This window comes from Haliotis rubra, unplaced genomic scaffold (genome assembly GCF_003918875.1).
Source record: "Haliotis rubra isolate DU_JTF1 unplaced genomic scaffold, ASM391887v1 Scf1165, whole genome shotgun sequence".
NCBI lineage: Eukaryota > Metazoa > Mollusca > Gastropoda > Lepetellida > Haliotidae > Haliotis > Haliotis rubra.
The window spans coordinates 91,754-117,286 of record NW_025765076.1 but is presented as its reverse complement, the minus strand read 5'-3'; the positions used below and the strand labels follow the sequence as shown (position 1 = coordinate 117,286).

The 25,533-nt window shown below is 41.2% G+C and overlaps 1 protein-coding gene across 4 annotated transcripts in view; it reads right to left on the bottom strand.

The window, feature by feature from the left end:
* Nucleotides 1-264: 264 nt before the first annotated feature.
* Nucleotides 265-25,533, bottom strand: part of LOC124256650 (platelet endothelial aggregation receptor 1-like) — a 79,138-nt gene continuing 53,869 nt past the window's right edge. The window contains exons 13-16 of one of the 4 annotated variants that reach the window (XM_046690641.1): nucleotides 3,765-3,797; nucleotides 2,002-2,058; nucleotides 722-1,035; nucleotides 265-520 (exon numbers count right to left, since the gene is read on the bottom strand). In XM_046690641.1, coding sequence (XP_046546597.1) covers nucleotides 419-520; nucleotides 722-1,035; nucleotides 2,002-2,058; nucleotides 3,765-3,797 — 506 coding nt within the window. In that variant the 3' untranslated portion in view covers nucleotides 265-418. Of the gene's footprint in view, nucleotides 1,036-2,001; nucleotides 2,059-3,764; nucleotides 3,798-25,533 lie in introns of all 4 variants that reach the window. The other 3 variants (XM_046690645.1, XM_046690628.1, XM_046690634.1) reach the window with 3 other exon arrangements.

Genomic DNA, 25,533 nt, shown 5'->3' with positions numbered 1-25,533 from the left:
ACAATGTGACGTCACTGTACATTTGGCGCGACGCCAGCTGGCGAACCTCTGCTGAGTCTGAGGTCACAGAGTGCAGCGAGATGTAAACAGACAGTTTGTTGTTGTCTGTTTCATGATTAATGATAAAATTATGACACATAATTAAAACAGAACTACATTACGAGATGCGGCGTTCATGTACCGACGACATATCATCAATATTTACAGTCAACAATATCCTTACCTGATTCTGTAAAGTTCCATAAACAACAAAATGTCTGAAAATGTTCTCAACAAGTTTTATTTCTCCTCAAACACAACAAATATTCTCACCTTCATACTGAATTATAAACAACGCGACGACGTGAACGGCATGCACAACGTCAGTGTCAGTAACGACATTTTCTCCATCACTGTCTACATCAACACTACATTCACTTCACTGTGTACCACGTGACACCAGGAGATCCGACAGTTGATGATGTTGCCTGTCTCTCGCCACGTCGGCCGCTGTCTTCCCGTCGTTGTTCCTGGCGTTGATGTCCACCCAGTCCAGAGACAGCACAAACTCCACTGTCTTCCTGTCTCCTCCCCCACAGGCGTAGTGAAGGGTGTTGTCACCGTCATCGTCCACCAGTGACACATCAGCACCTCGACTCACAAGGAGCTCCACCACATCCCCGTGTCGCCCCACTGCTGCCTCCATCACCGGTGTCCAGCTCCTCTCTCCTCTACTGTTGATGTCCACCCCGTCCAGAGACAGGACAAACTCCACTGTCTTCCTGTCTCCTCCATAACAGGCGTAGTGAAGGATGTTGTTACCGCCATCGTCCACCAGTGACACATCAGCACGTCGACTCACAAGGAGCTCCACCACATCCCTGTGTCTCCACTGTGCTGCCGCCATCACCAGTGTCCTCCCGTCCACACCTCTACAGTTGACGTCAGCCCGACCTGTGTCCAGGATCCGCTTCACCTCCCCCAGCTTCCCCTCCCTGCAGGCGGCACGGAGGTCGTTGTCTGCCCGGGTGTCTCTCCGTACGGGTGTCAGTGTCGCTGTAACACAAAGTAAACTCTGTACACAGGTGGGACATCTTCATGTTGACAGCAACATGGCGGGTGTACAGGGAATGACAGGAACTGACAGCAACATGGCGGGTGTACAGGAATCACAAGAACTGACAGCAACATGGCGGGTGTACAGGGGATCACAAGAACTGACAGCAACATGGCGGGTGTACAGGGAATCACAAGAACTGACAGCAACATGGCGGGTGTACAGGGAATCACAAGAACTGAGAGCAACATGGCGGGTGTACAGGGAATCACAAGAACTGTCAGCAACATGGCGGGTGTACAGGGAATCACTAGAACTAGTTAATGTTTTTACACGTTGGTTATTTACATGAATAGAATGTCATCTAACAGTTCTAACACAGTTTTGTGTGTGTGTGGAGAGTGGTCTGCCCACTACAACACACGTGACATTGTCTCCACCCACCTCGTGTGTCAGGTCTGGAGGGGGTCCATACTTCCGTGTGTCCCCCTCTCTGGTCGTGGCTGTGGAGGGTTAGAATAAACACTAGATTCATATTATATAATATTATATTATATTATATTATATTATATTATATTATATTATATTATATTATATTATATTATATTATATTATATTATATTATATTATATTATATTATATTATATTATATTATATTATCAGTGTTGTTATCTTACATTTATCATCGAGTATGTCACATTATAAATAAATAAAATATATATCAACAACCTCATTGTATAGAATATATTTTCTATAAAGGGATAGTTTTTAAAAGCCATACAGTTCTCCGGTAGATGACACGGGGGTTGTTTTTAGAAAGGACAAAGCTTTCTGACAGATCTGATAGCCTGATACCATGTATACATGTTACAGTCAATGTCTACAATCAGGCAATGTGTACATTGCTAACATACACAGTGCGACGTGCGACTTTCACATCTGGTACACAATATCCTCCCACCTACCGGGTACATCAGACTTCTGTGTAGGTCCAGGTCTCCGTGCTTCCACCTGGATCCAGGCTGCAACACAGAATATGTCATGTAGAACACTTCAACACAGAATATGTCATGTAGAACACTTCAACACAGAATATGTCATGTAGAACACTTCAACACAGAATATGTCATGTAGAAGACTTCAACACAGAATATGTGTCATGTAGAACACTTCAACACAGAATATGTCATGTAGAACACTTCAACACAGAATATGTCATGTAGAACACTTCAACATAGAATATATGTCATGTAGAACACTTCAACACAGGGAATACGTCATGTAGAACACTTCAACACAGAATATGTCTTGTAGAACACTTCAACACAGAATTTGTCATATAGAACACTTCAACACAGAATATATATCATGTAGAACACTTCAACACAGAATGTGTCATGTAGAACACTTCAACACAGAATATGTCATGTAGAGACTTCAACACAGAATATGTCATATAGAGCACTTCAACACAGAATATGTCATGTAGAAGACTTCAACACAGAATATGTCATGTAGAACACTTCAACATAGAATATATGTCATGTAGAACACTTCAACACAGAATATGTCATGTAGAACACCTCAACACAGAATATGTCATGTAGAACACTTCAACACAGAATTTGTCATATAGAACACTTCAACACAGAATATATGTCATGTAGAACACTTCAACACAGAATATATGTCATGTAGAACACTTCAACACAGAATGTGTCATGTAGAACACTTCAACACAGAATATGTCATGTAGAGATTTCAACACAGAATATGTCATATAGAACACTTCAACACAGAATATATCATGTAGAAGACTTCAACACAGAATATGTCATGTAGAACACTTCAACACAGAATATATGTCACGTAGAAGACTTCAACACACAATATATGTCATGTAGAACACTTCAACATAGAATATGTCACGTAGAAGACTTCAACACACAATATATGTCATGTAGAACACTTCAACACAGAATATGTCATGTAGAAGACTTCAACATAGAATATGTCATGAAGAAGACTTCAACACAGAATATATGTATTGTAGGAGACTTCAACACAGAATATATGTCATGTAGAAGACTTCAACACAGAATATGTCATGTAGAAGACTTCAACAGAGGTTCGGGGTCTGACATGGAAACATCTACAACAATGAATGATATTATTGTGCATGGTGGTATTGTTGTGTATGGTGGTATTATTGTGTATGGTGGTATTATTGTGTATGGTGGTATTGTTGTGTATGGTGGTATTGTTGTGTATGGTGGTATTATTGTGTATGGTGGTATTATTGTATATGGTGGTATTATTGTGTATGGTGGTATTATTGTGTATGGTGGTATTATTGTGTATGGTGGTATTATTGTGTATGGTGGTATTAGATGGTCATGAGGGATGGTTCTTAATTCTTTGTGCCTCAAGAATGCTACATTTCTGTTGTGGCAGAACCTGTGCTTCTCATAGATTCAGATTGTTAAGTTACAAACATTAAAACAAACTTGAAATGGGTTTTGTTATGAAAGACCTATGAAAAGAATATATATAGAGAGATAAATAGAAGAAATATAGAAAAATAAAAACAGAATGCCTTTTTCTCCAACATGTTTCGTTCTTTACTCTTCATATATACATGTATATACATGTCCCAGTGTCACTTTTGTCTAACAAATTCACCTGAGATTACATCAAACATCAACTTATATATGATGTTGTACGCTACCTTGGCTATCTGCCTTCTTCCCTGTGACTGGACCCGAAAGTATCAAAACAAACATTTAATCAACTGTCATATGTGTATGGCATATGTTCCAATCTCCCTTCACGACAATCTCCCCTGACAAAGACTCTTACATCTGGCAGTTAGTGGTTTCGATTCTGGTAGAATGGTGTTCGTGAACTCGAGGGTTTAGTACTTATGTACTTGTCAGAATATTGTCGTATTGTTTTACATACAGCGGGTAAATGACCATGGTTCACGTGCATTTTCCAGGACGTTCAGTTACTGATTGTTAGTGAACAGTGTTGTTATTTACAAATAGAGCGACGGAGATCCAGCTGACTCTACTATGGTTTAATGTGACTAAACCTAGAACCTGAATATCAAAACAATTCATACACACAAAAACGGGACAGTCATGTCGGCAAATTGGATTTCTGAAGTATTTGTGACACCCCACGAGACCACATTACAAGCACGTGGTAGTTGAAAACATTCAGAAAAACTACTTTACACATAAATATTATAGATTTTCATAAGCACAAAATCCTGGACTTCAGTATTGAGTAGTAAACTCACCTGTGACATCCCTCGAGACCACATTACAAACACGTTGTTGCTTTCGTTGCCGTAATTTATGGCCTTTTGAATTAATTGATAATATATCTGGCAGATAAACAACACGAAGTTGAAATTTGTTTTTATCGTAAATATGAACAAGGTTCAGTGTTTTGAACTGTTTTCTACATTGAGATGTGATTGTGTGAAGTTGGACATCCCCACATTGAAGGTGTTAAGACTGTAAACATCACTGGCTTGACAACCAGACCAGCTACGACTGAGTACAATCATGTACAAGCTGCATGCCATGTGTTTGTCAATCAGATATTGCTACGTTTAACAAAGTTACGACATCCCACGGCTGCTACAATCGCCTCGAACTTATCTCTTTGAGACAAACGTCTTACAGTATTTTCTACACATGAACCTACCATGCACAAAGACTGAAAGAGCTTTGTATCTGTTCACATTTTAACAAAGCAAGTACCTGCTGCCTAATCCCTACAGTAGTCGTTGTCCATCCTGCTCTGTTCACAACCTTATCTACTGGTTCTAAAAGTACAAAATATAGAGATAAACAAACTTACCCCGCAACCGTCCTCACACAACACACACATCTCACTGACAGCCTGGAAATGCCCTGACTAGCGACACTGGTCGAGCTAAGCTGCGAGTTATGACGTCATTGTGACGTGTCATGTGAGGAGCAACACCGAGTTTGGCGCTGGATTGCTTGTGGTATGTTCAACCGGGCAACCCGCCACACTAATAAAGAGACACCCCCACCCCTCGCCCATCCAGCCACGCCTCCCTATTTCATACACGGTAGGGTGAAACCTACCCGACTTACAACAATAGTCAACATTAACTAAACTCCTTCATCATGTACTACACGGTGCTGGAGATATAAATAAGTAACGAGATCAAAGGCACCGCTGGCCTCTATGTTCCACATTCACAAGACAACAGATGCACTGTAAGTATATGTACTGAATACCAGTGATATGGCATCACGTGATGTGTATTTGTCTACTGAGGTCTAAGTGTTACTCGAGATATATGCTTAGACATATCTCTATAACAATTATCACCAAGAGCCACACTGATTAAGTATTGTACTTTTAACACAGAATCATATAACTTTGACGTCAGAACATTTCATCCCTGTACAATACGAATTCTTTTGTGCAATCGACTCAGCGAAGAATATTTTAGCTGTGCCTTCAATATACTGTCGACATTTTAACCCCAATAACATGGAGCAAACGAAGGTTATGTTGCGTTCTATTTGATGCTCGCGATAATGCTCCTGATATCAATCATAGGATTGTCTGTTGAAGACTCCAATATTTACAGATATAGACATTCCAAAATATTACCAGCTAAGATCCTGTTCAGAACTGGTCTTCAGTGACCAATGCTTGTGGTAAGAGGCGACTAACGGGATCGGGTGGTCAGGCTCGCTGGCTTGGTTGACACGTGTCATTATTATCCCAATTGCATAGATCGATTCTCATGCTGTTGATCACTGAATTGTCTTGTCCAGACTCCATCATTTACAGACCGCCACCACAAAGCTGGAATAGTGCGGCGTTAAACAACAACCAAACCAAACTATTGATGTATTATTGATTCTATACCCAACTGAACACATGAGAATCATCTATTAGCAATTTTCTTTCGAGTATTTAGTTGACAGATAACATTCTGAAATTTTAATAACTGGAATCAAAACTCAAATGTGCATTGAAAAACAAGCTTCTTTTACATTGTTTCCTTGTATACGTATGTAAACTGAAGGATAAAAACGGTTTCTGGGCGTTAACAGTGAGAGGGATATTAAACCTTCCTTACTCACCTACTTAGACGTTTTCTTTAAAACCAAACCAGACCAGGGTGCCGTTCCACTAACCAATCTTACCCAAGTCAATCGTAAAGTTAAGATCCAAAGTCTAAGTTGCTCATGACCAACTTGGGATCGCTAAAATCAATCGTAGAGAAACCAAAATGGTGGCTTTCATATTCTATGTGAAGAAGTTGAGTAAGCATTTCATCGCGAGCGTCCCCTAAAACCCACAAAGAAATGAATTTGTTTATTTCTGTGATGTAAACAATAACTGCACTGAAGCCTTACAAATGTCAGGCCAGTCTGACCACTGTCGTCATGGGAACACAGCCGAGGGAGTCGGTGTAATACATTTGTACAACAATATTGCAACGTCAATAGTTAATAATTTCGTGCTTTCAAGTTTACACAGATTCCCGAACGTTGGTTGGTTGAGAGAGCGGTCATGTGATCTAAATTTCAAGGTTCATTACTCTTGAACCCCTCTAATCGTTCATACTTGTGTAAACATCGTTCATACGTGTGTGAACGTTTTTCGCCTCGGTTTTAAGGACCCCCAATAATTGGTGATACGCGAACGAACCTGTTTCAAGTCCACACTGTGATTGGGAAGTGTATTTTTGGGATTCTTTTGGCAGTGATCATTATCCTGTGTTTACCAGCTTTCAACTTGACCCGATAATGGAATTAAGAGTAACAGCTCAGCTATGGACTTTCTCTAAAGCTGACTGGTCTGCATTTACTGCTTTGTGCTCTGACACTGTCACGCCAGCTATAAATTCGCTTGACCTTGAACAGTTTCATACCTGCTTTGTTTCTAACATTATTAATGCTGCTACTAGAACCATAGGCAGAAGTTCAGGTAAACGTCCTCTTAAACCGCCAGTATGTTGGTGGACGGATGCGTGTCAATCAGCACGTGATGCTAGGAAGAGGGCAACAAAACTGGTTGAAAAATCAGCTTTACCATCTGATTTGATAGAGTTTCGGCGTGCTTCCGCTTTCCTCAAACGAACTGTTACTGAAGCTAAACGTTGGTCTTGGTCTAAGTACCCAAGTTCCATAAACAAAAATACATCTCTTTCTCAGGTATGGAGAAAAGTGAAAATTCTTTCTGGTAGTTCCTGTTCTAAACGTGCTATTCCATCTATTGGTAAAGACACACCAGCAACAACAAATATTGACAAGAGTAATGCACTGGCAAAGTCCTTTCAAAAAGTATCTAGTACAGATAACTTTAATTCAGACTTCCGGCTCATTAAAAAGTCACTTGAATCAGAGTATTCAGATATCCTACATTGTCCCACACATCATATCGCAGACTACAACTCTTTATTTAGTTTGCAGGAATTAAGGAATGCCATCTCTGGACGAAAAAATACCTCTCCAGGTGACGATTTATTGTGTTACGATATGTTCAAACATCTGCCAATTATCAGCCTTGACACTATGCTTTTACTTTTTAATCACATTTGGTTTGAAAGCAAACTTCCCATTTCTTGGAAAAAGGCAATTGTAGTTCCTATTCCAAAGCCTGGTAAAGATCCTACTCAAGCCACATCCTACAGGCCTATTGCTCTTACCTCCAACATGTGCAAAATAATGGAGAGAATGGTAAATAACCCTCTGGTTTACTTCATGGAGAAGAACAATCTCTTTTCAGGTGTCCAGTCAGGCTTTCGAAAAAACAGATCTTGTGCTGATCATTTAGTGCGACTTGAAACCGAAATTAAAAAGGCACAAGGAAGCACTGAATATCTACTGGCTGTTTTCATGGACATTGAGAAAGCCTATGACATGTTATGGACGGACGGTTTAGTAATAAAACTGTATAAGCTTGGAGTTAGTGGCCGCATGCTTGACTGGATAAAAGATTTCTTGAGGGATAGAACTATACAAGTTCGCATTGGAACTTCTCTGTTGGATGTATACATGTTAGAGAATGGAACACCTCAAGGTAGTGTTATCAGCCCAACCTTATTTAATGTTATGATTAATGACCTGTTTGAGAATATCAGAGAAATGGTCGAAACATCACAGTTTGCAGATGATGGAGCGTTGTGGAAACGGTCCAGTAATTTTGACACTGTCTTTAACGGCATTCAACAATCTCTTCATCTTGTACAGACTTGGTGTGTCCATTGTGGTTTTAAGATTTCAGCTTCTAAATCGTCTGCAATCATTTTTACTCGGAAGAAGATTCCACATAATTCAAAATTGGTTTTGTGCGGTTCTCCTTTGGAGTTTGTGGATTAAGTCAAGTTTTGGGGACTCTTGATAACAGGCTTACTTGGAAACCTCATATAGACTATTTGATTCAGAAATGCACTAAAGTCCTGAACCTTCTGAGAAGTATTTCCAGTACCAAATGGGGTGCAGACAGGAAGTGTTTGTTACTGTTGTATCGTGCCCTCATTCGATCACGACTTGATTTCGGCTGTCAAGCCTATGGATCTGCATGTGCTACACAAAAGGCAAGACTAGCTGTTGTTCAGTCAAAAGCCCTACGAATATGCCTTGGAGCATTTCGAACTACCCCTGTTGAGGCTCTCCATGTTGAATCTGGTGAACTGCCTTTAGATCTCAGACGTGAACTGTTAGAAGTTCGGTACATGCTTAAATTGAAATCTTTTGGAATGAAACACCCTACTTCAGCTGTATTGGGAGATTGTGTTGAGTATTTCCTAGATCCTTGGAAAGACGGCATTGGGCCTTATGGGATGCGTTCTCAGAGAACTGCTTTCCATCATAATGTACGTGATGTTGCCATAGCTGATGTTAGTGTTCTGCCAAAGAAGCCACCATGGTTGCTTGACCTTCCATCAGTTTATCTTGACGTTCTGGAACAAGCAAATAAATCTGATCCGGCGCCTCTTGTTAAAGCTCTTGCCGAGGAACATATCCGAAGTTTACAGTGGATCAATGCAATGCAGATTTACACTGATGGATCTAAGTGCTCAGTGTCCGGTCGGGTTGGTGCAGGTATCTTCATAGCCACTGATAAAAGAGAAATATCTCTACGATTAGCTGATCACTTATCTGTATTCTCTGCTGAACTTGCAGCAATCATTGAAGCTTTGCAGTGGATTCATTTTTTGAGACCTGTATCAGCGGTCATTTTCAGTGATTCTGTCAGTTCTTTGCAAGCAATCCAGACAGGTGCCTCCTCAACAAGACAAGACTTGATCAATATTATCCTTGATCTTTTTAATGAATTAACTAAAGACCTGTTAGATGTTGAGTTTTCATGGATACCAGCTCATGTTGGAATCTTTGGAAATGAAAAAGCTGATCATTTGGCAAAAGCTGCATTAGATTTTGATGTCTCAGAACAGGATGAGACAATATTGCCCTCTCCTGCAGAATTATGCACAGTCAGTAAGACCCATGCGCAAGCGAAATGGCAACAGAGATGGACCTCATCCTTAAAAGGACGCCATCTTTATGGCATTGAGCCTTATATAGCTAAAGCAAAATTATCTAGAAACAATCGTAGAGAAGAGGTTCTTTTAACCAGACTTCGTCTTGGGCATTGTGGTCTTGGTGCATATCTAAACATTGTTAATAGTGATATTCCTGCAAATTGCACAGTGTGTAACCAGCTAGATGATGTTGCTGATTTTTTACTGCATTGTCAAAAATATGTAACTCATCGTACGGCGATGGTGGGGTCTTTGACGGCGCTTAATATTGACCTCTCCTTGACTGGATTGTTGTGTACAAGTAATATCACTCGCAATGATGTTCAGAATGTCATTCTTGCTTACATTAAAGCTTGTGACAGCTTTACTACTTTGTCAACATGTATCAACGTAGCAAACCTTTATGATGGGCAAGGTGTAAATGGGCCCAGTTGCCCGAACACCTATCAAATTTTCAATTATCCATCTGTTTCAAGTCACCCCAAGTTTGGTAATGTCACTACCAAACGGATTGCCGAACATTGTTCCTTTTCACAGGAGTTTAATGTCTCGCAGTTTGCGGGTTCATCCGGCGGTTTTCTGCTCGAGGTCTGCTTAAGAACTGCTCAATAAATTTCACAATAAACAATCACAAATAAATAGAATCCAACAAGATATGTTTCCTATTCTCCACGCCGCACAACTTCGAAGTCGGTCAGTGTATTATTACGCGGTCAAACAAGGTATTTACAAGTGAAAAGGTACAATGCCAGTTTGTTAAAATGGTATTGTTATTGCTTCTGATATTTGTTTCTGTTTGATACTGTTATTGATTATACTTATTAAAGCAGTTTCAAACCTCAAAACGAATTTGTTGTTATATTTTAAAGATCGAATACATTGAGAACTATTTCTTCAAGGGTTGGGATACATGTGTAAAAACAAATCGCTGTGTATACAAACATCGCTGCAATACGTATGTTCTTGAACCGAATGGCATTACAACATTTTACAAGTATTAAAGCACACTAAACAATGATCATCTACAAGTGGGTGGAAAACGTATGTGTAAACTTCAAAGTGCGAAATTATAAGAATTCAGTTCACACGAGTTTGAACACCGCTTTGACATCGTTCATTTTTCAGAGCAAACACACAAACTGACATTCAATTCTTAAATAATAGGGACGGGTCATGAAGTGAACAATGTACAAAGGATACAAATAGTTTTGATTTCACTGCGCTTGTTTGGTAGGGGATTCTGAATTTTAAGGCAGGCTCACGGGTTTTTCAAGACCACTGACAGATTCTAGATACGTTATCAGATGATATCACTATGAAAAGAAACAGGTAGAAGGGGTCGTCTCAGAAGCAAATTCAGAACGGGTGTCGCAGACGGTGGTTGGGGTCGGGCTGTGTGATAGAGATATAAGCTGAGATAAGATAATCCTTTAGGGGAATTAAACTGGGAAACAAACGGCATGTCATAACAATTTACAAATAATATCCAGTCGTCGATCTGTGGGTGGTCATGCCACCTATATATTTTGAAACATTTAATAGGATAGCTGATTTAAGCTTTTCCATGGGTATCATACCCTTTTACGTATCTCAACATAAACTTTATGATCAATACATGAGACATATTCAACACACATGGAAAAGCATAAAATATCTTTGACATGACCCATTGTGCTTGTAGGCAGGACGTGCATTTCATGCCAGGTGAGTCAACGGTCCGTCGTCATACCTGACTGAGTGACCTATTTGCCATCTATAGTCCGATCTATTGTTTTGAGCAGCTATTCGTATTTTTTCTTCTACGTTTTGCCCTATTGTACGAGAAACTTGCTTTTCTGGATATACTATTACGCATCCCTCTGAATGCCCAGTTAGGCCGATGTTCATTTTTTCGATATATGCCATTTGTAAATTTGTCAATTTTAGGCATACAGAGTAACAGCTTAAGATCAGTTTTTTTATCTATTTTGGACAGTACTTTAATATTTTGCTCGACGTGTTTTCTCAACGTTTACACTTGGTTCCAAAACTACTTCCTCGCATTTCTCTATCTCTAGCACGAAAAAGTCTCGATCTAAGCTTGGTTCGGGTCGTAATGTCCAAGAGCGTCCGTTAGGGTCTCTCGGGTGGTAGTTCAGGATGGTGGACAAGAGACGGAAGACAAATTAAAGTCAGCGGTAGAGACCATAATGGAATAATGGTACACAAAATGTAAATCACGTGACAGAACGCACATCGGGACCGAGTGGCCAATGTTCCCGATGTGGAGACCCGCTCTGTCACTTACACACATTCAGAAGTCGGACGGCGATTCTTCCTCGTCGACGTAGTCGTTGGCGAGGCGACGGCCTTGGCCGACGCCCCGAATAGCCGAACAATCCGTCCGCTTCTGTCGATTATCTGGGCCCGTCTCGTCCCCCTGACTGGTTTCCCTGCTTGGTCTCCCGAGTGAACGAACGAAGTTAAATGTTTAACGTCGGCTTTTAGCCTAGCCAATGTCGCCGACGGGGTAGGTGGGGTTTTAATAAATTAACTAATAATGTGTTAATAGAGATAAACCACCATACCCCAAAAAATATAAATGTAGGGGCATTAAACTTTTAAATAAAACGATTATTAATAATAAAATAAAATAAAATAAAAGCTGAAATTATAAAGAGACAAATAAAGCAGTTTGTTAATAATGAGATGAGATTGAAATTAAATAGATAGTTGTTAAAGTTGGGTTGGGGGCGGGGGATGGGGTAAGGTGGTTTATCCCTTATTAACATTTATTATTTATTATATCAGCTCCCACCTACCCCGTCGGTAGCCGACGTTAAACATTTAATTTCGTTCGTTCAACTCTCCCGCTCACAGCCACCACTGTAAACACATCCATTATGTAACACCCTCCACCCACACATTGAAACAGTTTACTACCGCCTCTCCGTCTACCCAAACCAACGTATACAAATACCTTACTCCCGCCCACCTCAAATATAAGAAAATTCCATATATCTGCCACATGAACGAAATTAAATGTTTTAACGTCGGCTTCTGGCGGCTGCCAATTTCGCCGACGGGGTATGTGGGAGCTAATATAATAAATAATAAACCACCTTACCCCAAAAAATGTAAATGCTGGGGCGTTAAACCTAAGTGGCCTTGACCTTGGTAGTATGGGCTTGTGACGGGTTGTTTACATTAGCGAGAGGGGAGAGCGAGCGTGGCGTGTGCAGAGTATGGATAAATGAAATTGAGCGCCGGGTCTAAAGTTGTAGGGAACAGAATGGATAACTGGGGTTTGAACGGCTGGCCTGAATGTGGCAGTAGGGAGGTGAGAGAGATGGCTGTAGTTATTTAGTAAGTTCTAGATTCTTTTTTGAAGGTTTGAGTTTTGTAGAAATACTGTCAGGGCGTTGAAGATGCTTTTTGGGTTGTGTGGGTTGAGGAGTAGTGGGATGTTGTTGTGATATTTAGGGGGAATGCTGTTTTAATTTGTAGTTGCTTAATGTTTGACTTTTGTAGCTGGCAGTGTATGAGTATGTGATTTATGTCTTCTTGGGTATTACAGTGTGTGCATAGTCCATCTGCATGTCTATTTTGTTTGTAAAGTGTATGGTTAAGGTTTCTGATGCCTGTGATAAGTCTGTTTATGGCCATGTCAATATTTTTAATGTTTGAGAATGTAGGGATTTTCCTTAAGGGTGATTTTATTATGGAAGTAACCCATGTTGATTTGTTGTTGTTTATGTTGTGTTGAAAGTCAGTATGTAGTATATTTGATTTAATGAGTTGTTTAGTTTCTGTTTTGGATGTATGAAAGTTTATATTTGGTGATTTGTGTGTTGTGGCTATCTTGTATCTGCTGTGTCGTTTCCTATTATGTTTGAATGGCCAGGTATCCAGGTGAAAGTTATGTTTTTATTTGCTCGTTTAAGTGAGTCTGTTTGGATTGTAATATTATGAATGAGATCAGGGCGAGATTTGGAGTACTTGTTATGTATTTGCCTAATGGAGTTAGTGAGTCGGAGAGAATTAGGAAGTTAGTTTGTGGGAGGGTAGGTATTAGGTGGAGTGCAGTGAGGATAGCTGTTAGTTCTGCTGTATGTATTGAGGTATGGTTTGTATAGTGCAGGTTGGCTGTAATCGGGGGGTTTTGTTGGACATGGATGCCTATACCAGTTGTTTTGTTTGGGTTGATTGAAGCGTCTGTATATATATGGGTGTGTGAAGGGTAGTTATTGTTAATATAGTTGTTTGTGATGTTTGTTATGGTGGGTTTGTTGGTGTTTTTTGGTAACTGCTGGAGAATGTTGTCTAGGGTGGTGTCTGTGGTGGGTGGGAGTATGTCATGAATGTAGCTTGTAATGGGAGGTGTATGTTGTATTTCGTTCAGCTGTTGTGCCTGTAGTAGTTTATGGAGGTGGGTGAGGCATGGAGCTCTTAAGGGATTTAATTTGAATTTCTTAAGTGTTGATTTCTGTATATTGCTGTATTTATGTGTGACGAGTTTAAATAGTGGGTTATGTTGGGCCCCAGCCCAGTAAGTGAGTGTTGTTTGGTTGATTCTTTGTGTGAATGAAGTGGTGCCTGAGAGTAGAAGTAATGTGTTTAGGGAGGTACCAGTCCTCGTGCCTAGGGCTAATTTTAGGGCCTTATATTGGATGGAGTTTATTTTTTGGAGGTTACAGGGGGAGAGGGAGTGTGGAGAATCGGGGCGGCGTAGTCCAGTTTAGGCAGTATAAGCGTTTTGTATATGTTAATAATATCCCGGGCTGTTTAGTGGGATATCTGTGTCTTTCAATGACTGAAGTCTATCAGTGGGTCCACAACACTTTTATTCGTGATTCAATGTGTATAACTACATGATGTTACAACAATGACTAGGCGGCATGTCGGAGGAGATGGTCAGCCAACCTGCCACGTCGCTGTCTCCGGGTCAAGTCTCGACTAACCCAAAGCATTCTCAATTTATCCCTAAGGCTCTGATCAGACTGCCACGTGTCGCATTGACGACAGATGTCTGGTCAGCCTGTAGTATCCCGCACCTCATCCACATTGACATGCTTCAGTGGCCATCCAGCCTTTGTCTAACTTTGAATATAGTCAGCTAAGGACTCTATGGTGGTGGCCACACTGACAATGGTCATGTTGTGTTGATTCATTTCCACTGACAGCATGGTCATTACTTCGAGAGATATTCAATTTACATTACTCAAGGAATATTATAGATATCCCCGATAAACCCTGTTCCAAACTGCCTACGATATACGCCCTCTCTGTAAAGAAGGACGTGACCCACGTCCTTATGCACATTGTGAATGAGGTAGCGATAACATTTCAACATATACTATCTAAATTATAGGGATAAACATAAAATGCTATAATCAACTGGGGCTTGGTTTTACATTGACAAATAATTATACAGGCAATACAATTCGGAAGCTGATGTGCCAAATATCTTTCATTATTTTAGTGGTGACATGAATTACACAGTCTTCAGTAGCCTATTTGGATATGCATGGTAACATATGACACATGGTGTCAAACACTGATGATATGCATTCATAAAGTTGAAATGCCTAATTTATATGAGATTTGCTGATAGCAATATCGACATTAAATGACAGTAAATATTTCTTTAAAGACAATTTTCTTTGGTAAATTAAGATACATATCGTGAAACCCATTTTTCTAAATAAACATATTGACCGACGAATAACAAACTGAATCAAAGTAAGTCAGGTACAAGAAACAACTATAGACGAATATCTTCACTGAATAACCTGTACGATGACAAGTGTTTCAGAAACAGAAAGTACAACGTAGCATCAATATCGACATGAAATGGATCGTCATTTTTTATCATCTTAACAATAAGACAGCAGTCACCTCTCAGTTTCTCTCTCTTTCAATCTCAGTTACAAAAAAACGTTCTCGTTCTCTCTCTCTCTCCCTCCCTGTATCTCCTCTACTCTTTCTCTCACTGTCTCTTTCACTCTCTCTCTCTCACTCTATCGCTCTCTCTATGCCTCTCTCACAATTACAACTCCCTTCTTGTATCTCATCTCCTTGCGTCACACAACTCAAATCCTATATACACAGCATTTGATACATAATATCCATAATTGGACAAATCAATAACATTATATTCAAATTCAAGGGCATAGCATTTACATGCTGCTCACAAAAAGACATTTTTAAGCTGTTCTCGGGAACACACATTCACTCTTTAAGTATCAGCGAAATGACGATCAAATCAATGTACATGAAAGCTAGTACATATTGATAAGCGCTGGGCATGGGTACAGGGTACAAATAGAACGGTACATACTCAAATATGTGTATGCTACAACCGATAGAATACAGAAAATGGACATGAAATTGAACATGTTGACAAAGAAAACATTTAGTGGTGCAGGAAAACAATTGACGGGGTAGGGGGGATTGAGGCGACACTCCTGGGGACTCAGATGGTATAACCCACAATGGACACACTTGTATGGGTGTGTGTGGGCAGAATACACTGGAGGCGGGGTGGGAGGTGGTGGGATGGGAAAGAGTTGGGGGTGGCCGTGTGAGGGAATAGGGTGTGGGAAAGCATTGTTCGGGGAAGGTTGAAAATAATTTGCTGGGTTATGTAGCTCCTCCTGCAGTTTGTTCGGCTGGACGTTCGTGGGTGAATTAACAGACATGAGTCCCTCAGTACTTGCTAGCATGTATATGTCCTCTGCTACCTGAGCACTTTCAATCATGTCCGTCAAAGTGTCATGGCGCCTGGTGACAATAAATTGAACAATGTGGGGGAGGGCGTTTCTGAAAATGAGGTCTTTTATAAATTGATCATCGTTACAATCTAAAAGGGATGCCTCATACCGCACAGATTGAAGAAATGAACGAAAGTCCTCATGTTCTGCTTGCTTCCTGTCAATCAGGGCGTTTTTCCGAATGATGGCTTGGATGGACGTTGGACCATACCATTGTAAAAAGCATTGTCTAAGTTCAGGCCATGTCATGTTATCTTTACTAGGAAGTCCGTCATACCAAATTGAAGCTGACTGTGATAAATATAAGGGGAAAAGGTTAACAATTTCGTCATCGTTGTAATTTTGAATTGCCACAAATTTCTGGAATCGACTAAGCCAGGAAGGTCCTGATTGGGAATCCTGTCCGTCGAATAATGGCATAGAAATGGTTGTGAAGTTTACACGGGGTGGGGTACAGACAGCGTGACGGTCAGCGGGCGGGGAGGAGCATGGAGGGGGAGAACAGCAACGGCCACAACAATGGGGATTGTAAATACGGCAGGGGTGATCAGGGTGTTGAGGGGAGACGGGGAATCTGAGCGGGTGCATGTATTGTCGTGAGTCTTGTCATTACATTTAGATTTTCGGCGAATCCTCCAAGGAAAATATGATTTACTGGAGGATCCGTCATCAGATTTAGAAGAAAAGAAAGGCATTGAAAAAAAACAAAAAATGAATGAACCAAACCGTATGAACACTCACCCTGTAGTGTATAACAATAGAAAACACAAAACAATTACTGAAAGTCACAAAGTCACTTTTAACAGTTCGTTCACCGGAGATAGCCGAAATTCTGTGCTGGTGTTTTGAGTTCTAGGTTTCTTCTTATTTTCTTCTTCTTGGTGTTGCACGAACACTGCATTTGCTGCTGGACGAGCGTACGTGAAGCTGTTGAAGATGGAACACTTCTTGGTGTTGCACGAACACTGCATTTGATGCTGGACGAGCGTACGTGAAGCTGTTGAAGATGGAACACTTCTTGGTGTTGCACGAACATCGCATTTGCTGCTGGACGAGCGTACGTGAAGCTGTTGAAGATGGAACACTTCTTGGTGTTGCACGAACATCGCATTTGCTGCTGGACGAGCGTACGTGAAGCTGTTGAAGATGGAACACTTCTTGGTGTTGCACGAACACTGCATTTGCTGCTGGACGAGCGTACGTGAAGCTGTTGAAGATGGAACACTTCTTGGTGTTGCACGAACATCGCATTGCTGCTGGACGAGCGTACGTGAAGCTGTTGAAGATGGAACACTTCTTGGTGTTGCACGAACACTGCATTTGCTGCTGGACGAGCGTACGTGAAGCTGTTGAAGATGGAACACTTCTTGGTGTTGCACGAACATCGCATTTGCTGCTGGACGAGCGTACGTGAAGCTGTTGAAGATGGAACACTTCTTGGTGTTGCACGAACACTGCATTTGCTGCTGGACGAGCGTACGTGAAGCTGTTGAAGATGGAACACTTCTTGGTGTTGCACGAACACTGCATTTGCTGCTGGACGAGCGTACGTGAAGCTGTGGAAGATGGAACACTTCTTGGTGTTGCACGAACACTGCATTTGATGCTGGACGAGCGTACGTGAAGCTGTTGAAGATGGAACACTTCTTGGTGTTGCACGAACACTGCATTTGATGCTGGACGAGCGTACGTGAAGCTGTTGAAGATGGAACACTTCTTGGTGTTGCACGAACACTGCATTTGATGCTGGACGAGCGTACGTGAAGCTGTTGAAGATGGAACACTTCTTGGTGTTGCACGAACACTGCATTTGATGCTGGACGAGCGTACGTGAAGCTGTTGAAGATGGAACACTTCTTGGTGTTGCACGAACACTGCATTTGCTGCTGGACGAGCGTACGTGAAGCTGTTGAAGATGGAACACTTCTTGTTTCAAAACGGTGTTACGTGAAAGCACAATATCACAACAGTTGTATTTGATGAACCGTGTCCTTGAGACTGGAAAGAGTCGCAGTAGACATGCTGGGTGGTCAGCTGTTGCTGTAGCCTGATGTTGGTGATTCTGTAACTTTCGATGTGATGTGGACCCAGGATGGATGTATATCGACGGAGGTTCGCTCAAGACCTTTGTTGCTGAGAGGTTCCGAGATCTTGGACTCCACCATGTATCCCGGGCTGTTTAAAGGGATATCTGTATCTTCAATGACAGAAGTCCATCAGTGGGTCCACAACACTTTTATTCGTGATTCAATGTGTATAACTACATGATGTTACAACAATGACTAGGCGGCATGTCGGAGGAGATGGTCAGCCAACCTGCCACGTCGCTGTCTCCGGGTCAAGTCTCGACTAACCCAAAGCATTCTCAATTTATCCCTAAGGCTCTGATCAGACTGCCACGTGTCGCATTGACGACAGATGTCTGGTCAGCCTGTAGTATCCAGCACCTCATCCACATTGACATGCTTCAGTGGCCATCCAGCCTTTGTCTAACTTTGAATATAGTCAGCTAAGGACTCTATGGTGGTGGCCACACTGACAATGGTCATGTTGTGTTGATTCATTTCCACTGACAGCATGGTCATTACTTAGAGAGATATTCAATTTACATTACTCAAGGAATATTATAGATATCCCCGATAAACCCTGTTCCAAACTGCCTACGATATACCACTGACAGCATGGTCATTACTTAGAGAGATATTCAATTTACATTACTCAAGGAATATTATAGATATCCCCGATAAACCCTGTTCCAAACTGCCTACGATAATAAGTGTGTGTTTGTCAGCGCCCCAGTTTGTGCCGCTGATGGCTCTCATTAAGTTGAGATCTTTTTGACAAGAATTGACCAGGTTATGAATGTGGGGTGTCCATGTCATATGTTGGTCGAAAGTTACTCCTAAGAATTTTGCTTCCTTTTTGAATTCAATTTTTTGGTTATTTAGGTGCAGTTTGGGTGTATAATTTTGCATTCGTTGAGCTTTGAAGAGTATGACCACGGTTTTTTAACATTTATGAGGAACCCTCACTGTTGGGCCCAATTTTGAATATGGTTTAGCATTTTTTGGCATTTTGTGGAAACTTGTTTGACAGAAGTGGAGGAAGTCCAGAAAGAAATATTGTTGGCAAATTTGGCTTTTGAAATTTCAGGCCATTTATCTGGGAATGTGTCGTTGATCATGAAGTTGAAACGTGTTGGTGATAATATGCTGCCCTGGGGGGGCCCATTTTCTAGCGGATGGGGATCCGAAAGGGTGTTGTGAGATTTGAGGATTATCTGTCTATTATTAAGGAAAGAGTGGATGAAATTTAGAATTCTGCCTTGAATGGCATATTTTTGGAATTTTTGTATGAGGCCGTTGTGCCAAACCATATCAAATGTTTTACTAAAGTCAATGAAAATGGCCATAGTGTATTGTTTTTGTGCATGGGCTACCTTGATGTCTTGTTCCAAATGTAAAATATGGTCTAAAGTTTGCCTGTTTGGAGTAAAGCCGCTCTGGTCCTCCTTAATTAGTTTTTTTTGTATATATAAGGTGTTGGAGCCTGTTGTTAATAATGCTTTCTAGAGTTTTACATAGATGAGAGGTGAGGGAGATAGGGCGATAAGAATCAGGCTCATTGCTAGGTTTCCCTGTTTTGAGGACCGGCACCACCTTGGCTGTTTTCCATGTATTTGGGATAGTACCTGTGGTCCAGACATGATTACAGTGTATTGACTGTAGAAGTTTATGGAGGTAGGTGAGGCATGTTAGGTGTTAATTTGTTGAGTATAGTGTATGTAATGGTATCTGGACCCGGGGCTGAGGCTGTCTGTTTGTTTCTGAGTGCAGACTGAAGTTCGTGTATATTTATTATTTTGTTTATAGGTAGATCTGTGTGTGGTGGTTGTGGGGTGTATGGGGGTGCTTTTTCATGGTATTTTGGAAAGAAGGTAAGTAGTTGGTGGAGCTACTGACGGCTGAGAGGTGGGCAGCAAATGCATTAGCTCTGTCTTTGTTTGTTGCTAGGTCCGGGAGGTGTGGATAAATAGTTTCTTTTTAAATGCCCTAAATAGCTTTAAAACTTTTCCCCATGGTTCTGGAGTTTCGACTTGTTAGCTTAAGGGTAGAACAAAATTGTTTCCAATGGTCATTTTTTGCTGCCTGGATTAATTTCTTCGTTTTATTTCTTAGTTGTTTTGCCAAATGTTATTTCGAACGGTCCCTCTTGGATTGATTTAGGGCCCTTTTTCTTGCCTTTCTGGCTTTAATGATTTCTGTGCGCCACCAGGGGACTGTTTTTTTTGCAGGGTTATATCGAAAAGTTGAAATGCATTTTTCTGAGATGTCTAGTATGGTATTAGTGAGGTTTGCGTTGAAAGTGTTTATGTCTGTGTTGAAAATGGTTGTGGTGTCTATTTGTTTACATAGTGTTGTGAATTTGTTCCAGTCTGCTTTTTTAATGTTGAATCTTAGTTCTGTGGGTGGTGGGTGTGGGGTTGTGGTGTGTGTGGTGTGAGTGTGTGTGTGTGTGTGATGTGATTGTGATTTTGATGGGGCAGTGGTCACTGCCCCAGGTGTCATCGTGGACCTCCCATATACAAGCTCGTGTAATTTTGGGTGTGGTGAGAGTGATGTCGATGGCTGTGGGTGAGTGTAGATGGGAGAGGGGGTAGCGGGTGGGTTGGTTGTCGTTTAGTGAGTTGAGGTTGTGTGTGCTTAACCAGTCGGTAAGGCGGGTGCCATTTATATCAGTATAGGGTCTTGTGCCCCGAAGTGGGTGGTGTGCATTAAAGTCTCCGAGCATAGTGGTTTGGGGACTTATAAATTTTGCCAGAATGTCCAAATCTTGGGTGGTAATTTTGAAATTTAGTCTTCTATAAAAATTAATGATGGTTAAGTCTTTGTTATTCAGTTTAGTTGATATTGCCAGAACTTCGAGATCTTGTACAGGAATTTGCAATATGTTATAGTTTAATTTCTCTGCAATGAAAATCCCCAGTCCCCCTACAGGGGGGCCAGGATAGTTAGTTGGCCGTGGTCTGTCTTTTCGAATAAAATTGTAGCCTGGTAATTTGAGGGCATTTTTTTTGGGGATAATTTTGTTTCTTGCAGAGCTATAATGTTTTTTGACTGTTGGTTTTTCCATTATTGTGGCTGAGATGATGAATTCTACTATTTTGTTTAGGTTTTGGTTTAATTTTTGTGGTGTGAGGGTTAGTGAGGGTTTGTGGGCAGGTGCTGGGTGATTTTTAGGTGGGGGCTTGAGTTTTAATTGTGGGTAGGTGGGTTGGTGGTTTATGTTGGGAGGTGTTGGGTGTGGGTGTTTTGTTTGCGGGTTTGGAGGGGTGTGCAGTTTTGGGACGTGTTTGTATAGGTGGGACAGTTGGGATGGGTGTGGGGGGGGGTTGTTCAGGGGTGCCGGTTTGTGGCGGGTTTGGGGTGGGTGTGGTTGGGTTTTGTTTTGGTGGGTGGGGTGGTTGGGGTAGGTTTGGTGGTTGGTTGGGGGTGTTTTGTGGTTTTGGTGGTGTGTGTGTGAGTAGAATGATGAGTTGGGGGTGGAGGAAGTGTAGCGGGAGGATGAACTGGCTGAGAGGATGGAGTTATATGATAGTAGTGTGCGTGCTGGTTTTGGCAGGTCGGTGTTTTTGATGTGTTTGTTGAGCCTGAGGATGTGTTTTTGTTTGATGGGGCATGTATTTTGTGTTGCGGTGTGGCCGGGTGTGTTGCAGTGAATGCAGTATTTCTGTTGGCGACATTCATCAAGTGTGTGTGTGTCGGACCCGCATTATGGGCATAACATGGGGAGCGTGCATGAATCTGAGATGTGTGAGTATGAAAAACAGTATTTGCATTGTTGTGGGTTTTTGCGTGTTGGGTGTACTTTGTAAGTAAGGGCGCCAAATGTATTGTGGGTGGGGAGTGTAGTAGTGTCAAATGTGAGAAAGGTTGTCTGTTGTTGATGGCTCTGAAGTTGGTGATTTTTGGTTGGTTGGGGATGGTGTTTGCGATGCTGATGTAGTGTTTGATATCTGATTCAGTTTCTCTTGTGTCTATGTATATAATGCCTTGGATGGATGTCTGCCAGCGTGGGTACTGCCAACTTATCTGTTTGCCGTCGATGAGTGTGTGTTTTAAGGTGGGTGTTGTTTAGTGCTTGTTCGTCTGTGAATGTGATTTTGAAGCCTCCTCCGCAATTATTTATGTATTTGTATTGTATGTTTTGTTGTTTGAGGAAAAGGGCAAATTTATTTATTTAGTATGTGTGGTTAAGTGGTGTGTGGGTGTTTGTAGCAAAGGAAAGGAGGATAAATTTGTTGTCTTGGGATTGGAGTGAGGTGGCTTTGTCACATTGTTTTTTGCATGATTGGGAGTTTTCGGTGGGTGAAATGTGTGGGCGTTTGGTGGATTTAGTTTTGTTGCTTGAAGGTTGTGAGGGAGGGGTTGGTTGTTTGGTTGTTTGTTGGGGTGGGGCGAGGGAGTTGAGATCAATACCAAAATTTATGGGGATGGGGTTTATTTGATGTGGGGGAGGTGAGGGGTGGGAAATCTTTGTTGGTGTGGAAAACAGTGAGATGGGGAGGGAGGCCATGGTGAGGGGGGGAGGGGGTTTGGTTTGAGTGGGTGGGCAGTAGGGGCTGGAGTTATGTACACTATATACAGAAATGAATACAAACAAATACAAAATAAAGCACATATATATAAGAGGTTTAGGAAAAGAAGTGAGAGTAAAATGAGTATAGCATAATGGGGCATATAAAGTGAAGCAGATAGGCTGCATGATTTAAATAAGGGGCTTAAAAAGGAAAGAAATAGGGTTAAATAGGGGTGGGATGTAGGGGGCCGGGGGGGAGGCGGTGAGGCAAAGGCCGTGGCTGTGAGTTGAAAGGCTGTGGGTGAGCTGGCTGGGTTGAGAGGCCGTGACCTTGTACTGGAGAGGTTGTGCTGGTTTGTTTACACTTTAGTGGCTACTGATTGGCTGAGAGAGGGCGCGGACGTCGTAGCAGAAATAAGGCACTCTGGATAAGTGAAATTGATTACCAGGTCTTAATAGGTAGGCTTATGTTGGTAATAGAGTAATAGTATGGATAAATGAAGTTTTGAAGCCTAGTCCAAATATATAAGCTGTTGAGAGGTAGTGTAATGGAGATTTGTTAGGGAGGTTCTAAATTTTATGGATTAGGTTTGAGTTTTGTAGGAAGGTGGCTATGGCGTGGAAGATAGTGGGTGGGTTGAGGGGATTAAAAAGTAAATGTATATTATTGTGGTATTTAGATGGTATACTGCTGTGTAGTCGTGTGATGTTTGTTTGTTGTAGGTGGCATTGTGTGAATATATGGTTAATGTCTTCTGGTGTGTTGCAGTGGGAGCAGAGTCCATCTGGGTGTCTCTTTTGTTTATAAAGTGTATATTTGAGATTTGTGATGCCTGTGATTAGTCGGTTTATGCAAATGTCAATGTTTTTGATATTGGAGAATGTAGGGAGTGTGCTGATAGGTGTGTGTTTTGATGATGTTTTTAACCCATGTTGATTTATTAGTATTTATGTTGTGCTGGAAGTTTAATTTGGGTATATTTGTTTTAATAAGTTGTTTGAGTTCTGTTTTGGATGTGTGGAAATTGATGCTAGGTGAGTTGTGTGTGGTTGCTAGCTTGGCGGCTGTGTCTGCAGTGTTATTTCCTGGAATGTTGGTGTGGCTGGGTATCCATATGAATGTTATGTTTTTGTTTAAGCGTTTGAGTGAGTCTGTTTGTATTATAATATTATGCATTAAGTTAGGGCGTGATATGGAGTGCATATTTTGTATTTGTTTGATAGAGCTGAGAGAGTCGGAGAGTATGAGAAAGTTTGTTTGTTGAATTGATGGTATTAGGTGTAGTGCTGAGAGGATTGCAGTTAGTTCGGCGGTGTTAATAGTGGTGTAGTTTGAGTAGTGCAGGGTTGTTGTTAGGGGTGGGGTGTTTGATCTACATGTATACCTATGCCTGTTTTACTGTTTTTGTTGATGGATGCATCTGTGTAGATGTGGGTGTATGCAGGGTAGTTTGTTTGAATATGGTTGTTTATTATATTTAGTTTGGTGTGTATATCAGTGTTGTTTGGCAGGTTTTGTGGTGTGGAGGCTAAAGTGGTGTCTGCGGGTGGTGGGGGTTTGTCGTGGATGTAGCTTGTAATGGGAGGTGTGTGAGGTATGGTGTTTAACTGTTGGGCATGTAGCAGTAAGGCATGGAGCTATACTTGGGTTTATTTTGATTTTTATAAGTGTTGATTTTCTTATGTTGTTGTATTTGTTTGTAATTAGTTTGAAGATGGGGTTGTGTTGGGCCCCAGCCCAGTAGGTGAGTGTGGTTTGGTTGATTCTGTGGGTGATTGAAAAGGTGCCTGTAATAAGGAGCAGTGTATTAAGGGAGGTACCACTCCTCGAGCCTGTGGCTAGTTTGAGGGCCTTATATTGGACTGAGTTTAGTTTTTGGAGGTTACAGGGGGATAGGTTGTGGAGAACCGGAGCGGCGTAGTCCATTCTCGACAGTATAAGAGTTTTGTATATGTTGATGAGTGTGTGTTTGTCGGCACCCCAGTTTGTACCGCTGATGGCTCGCATTAAGTTTAAATCTTTTTGACAGGAGTTGACCAAGTTATGAATGTGGGGTATCCATGTCATATGGTGGTCGAAAGTTACTCCTAGGTATTTGGCTTCATTTTTTAACTCAATTGTTTTATTATTTAAGTGTAGATTGGGTGTATAATTGTGCGTTCTTTTAGTTTTGTGTAACAGTGTGTAAATAAAAGTGTTTCATTTTAATGTGTTTAACTTCATTATTTTAAAGCTTAGGCATAAAACTTTATCATTACTAAACTGGCCTGTGTTAACACTAACACTTGCCCTGTGTAACTAACTCACTGGTAAGCTAGCTTGGGGGCTATTGTTAAGGTTAAGTGATCTGTGTCAGGTTCAATCTCTGCATTGGCCTGTTGTCAAGGTTCCTATTGTTTCATAGGTTTCAGCTTTTAGAAGTACATGTATAGTAGGGCTATTAGGATTTAGTGTATTAGATTACATGTTTTAAGGAATAGTGTTTTATCATATTTAGTGTATGTAAGGTGTTTGTCGATAAATATATGCATGCTTAGTATTTTAGACAAATATATGATGTATTGTGTACCAGTACACTAGTATACTACCATGACGCTGTAATTTGTACCAT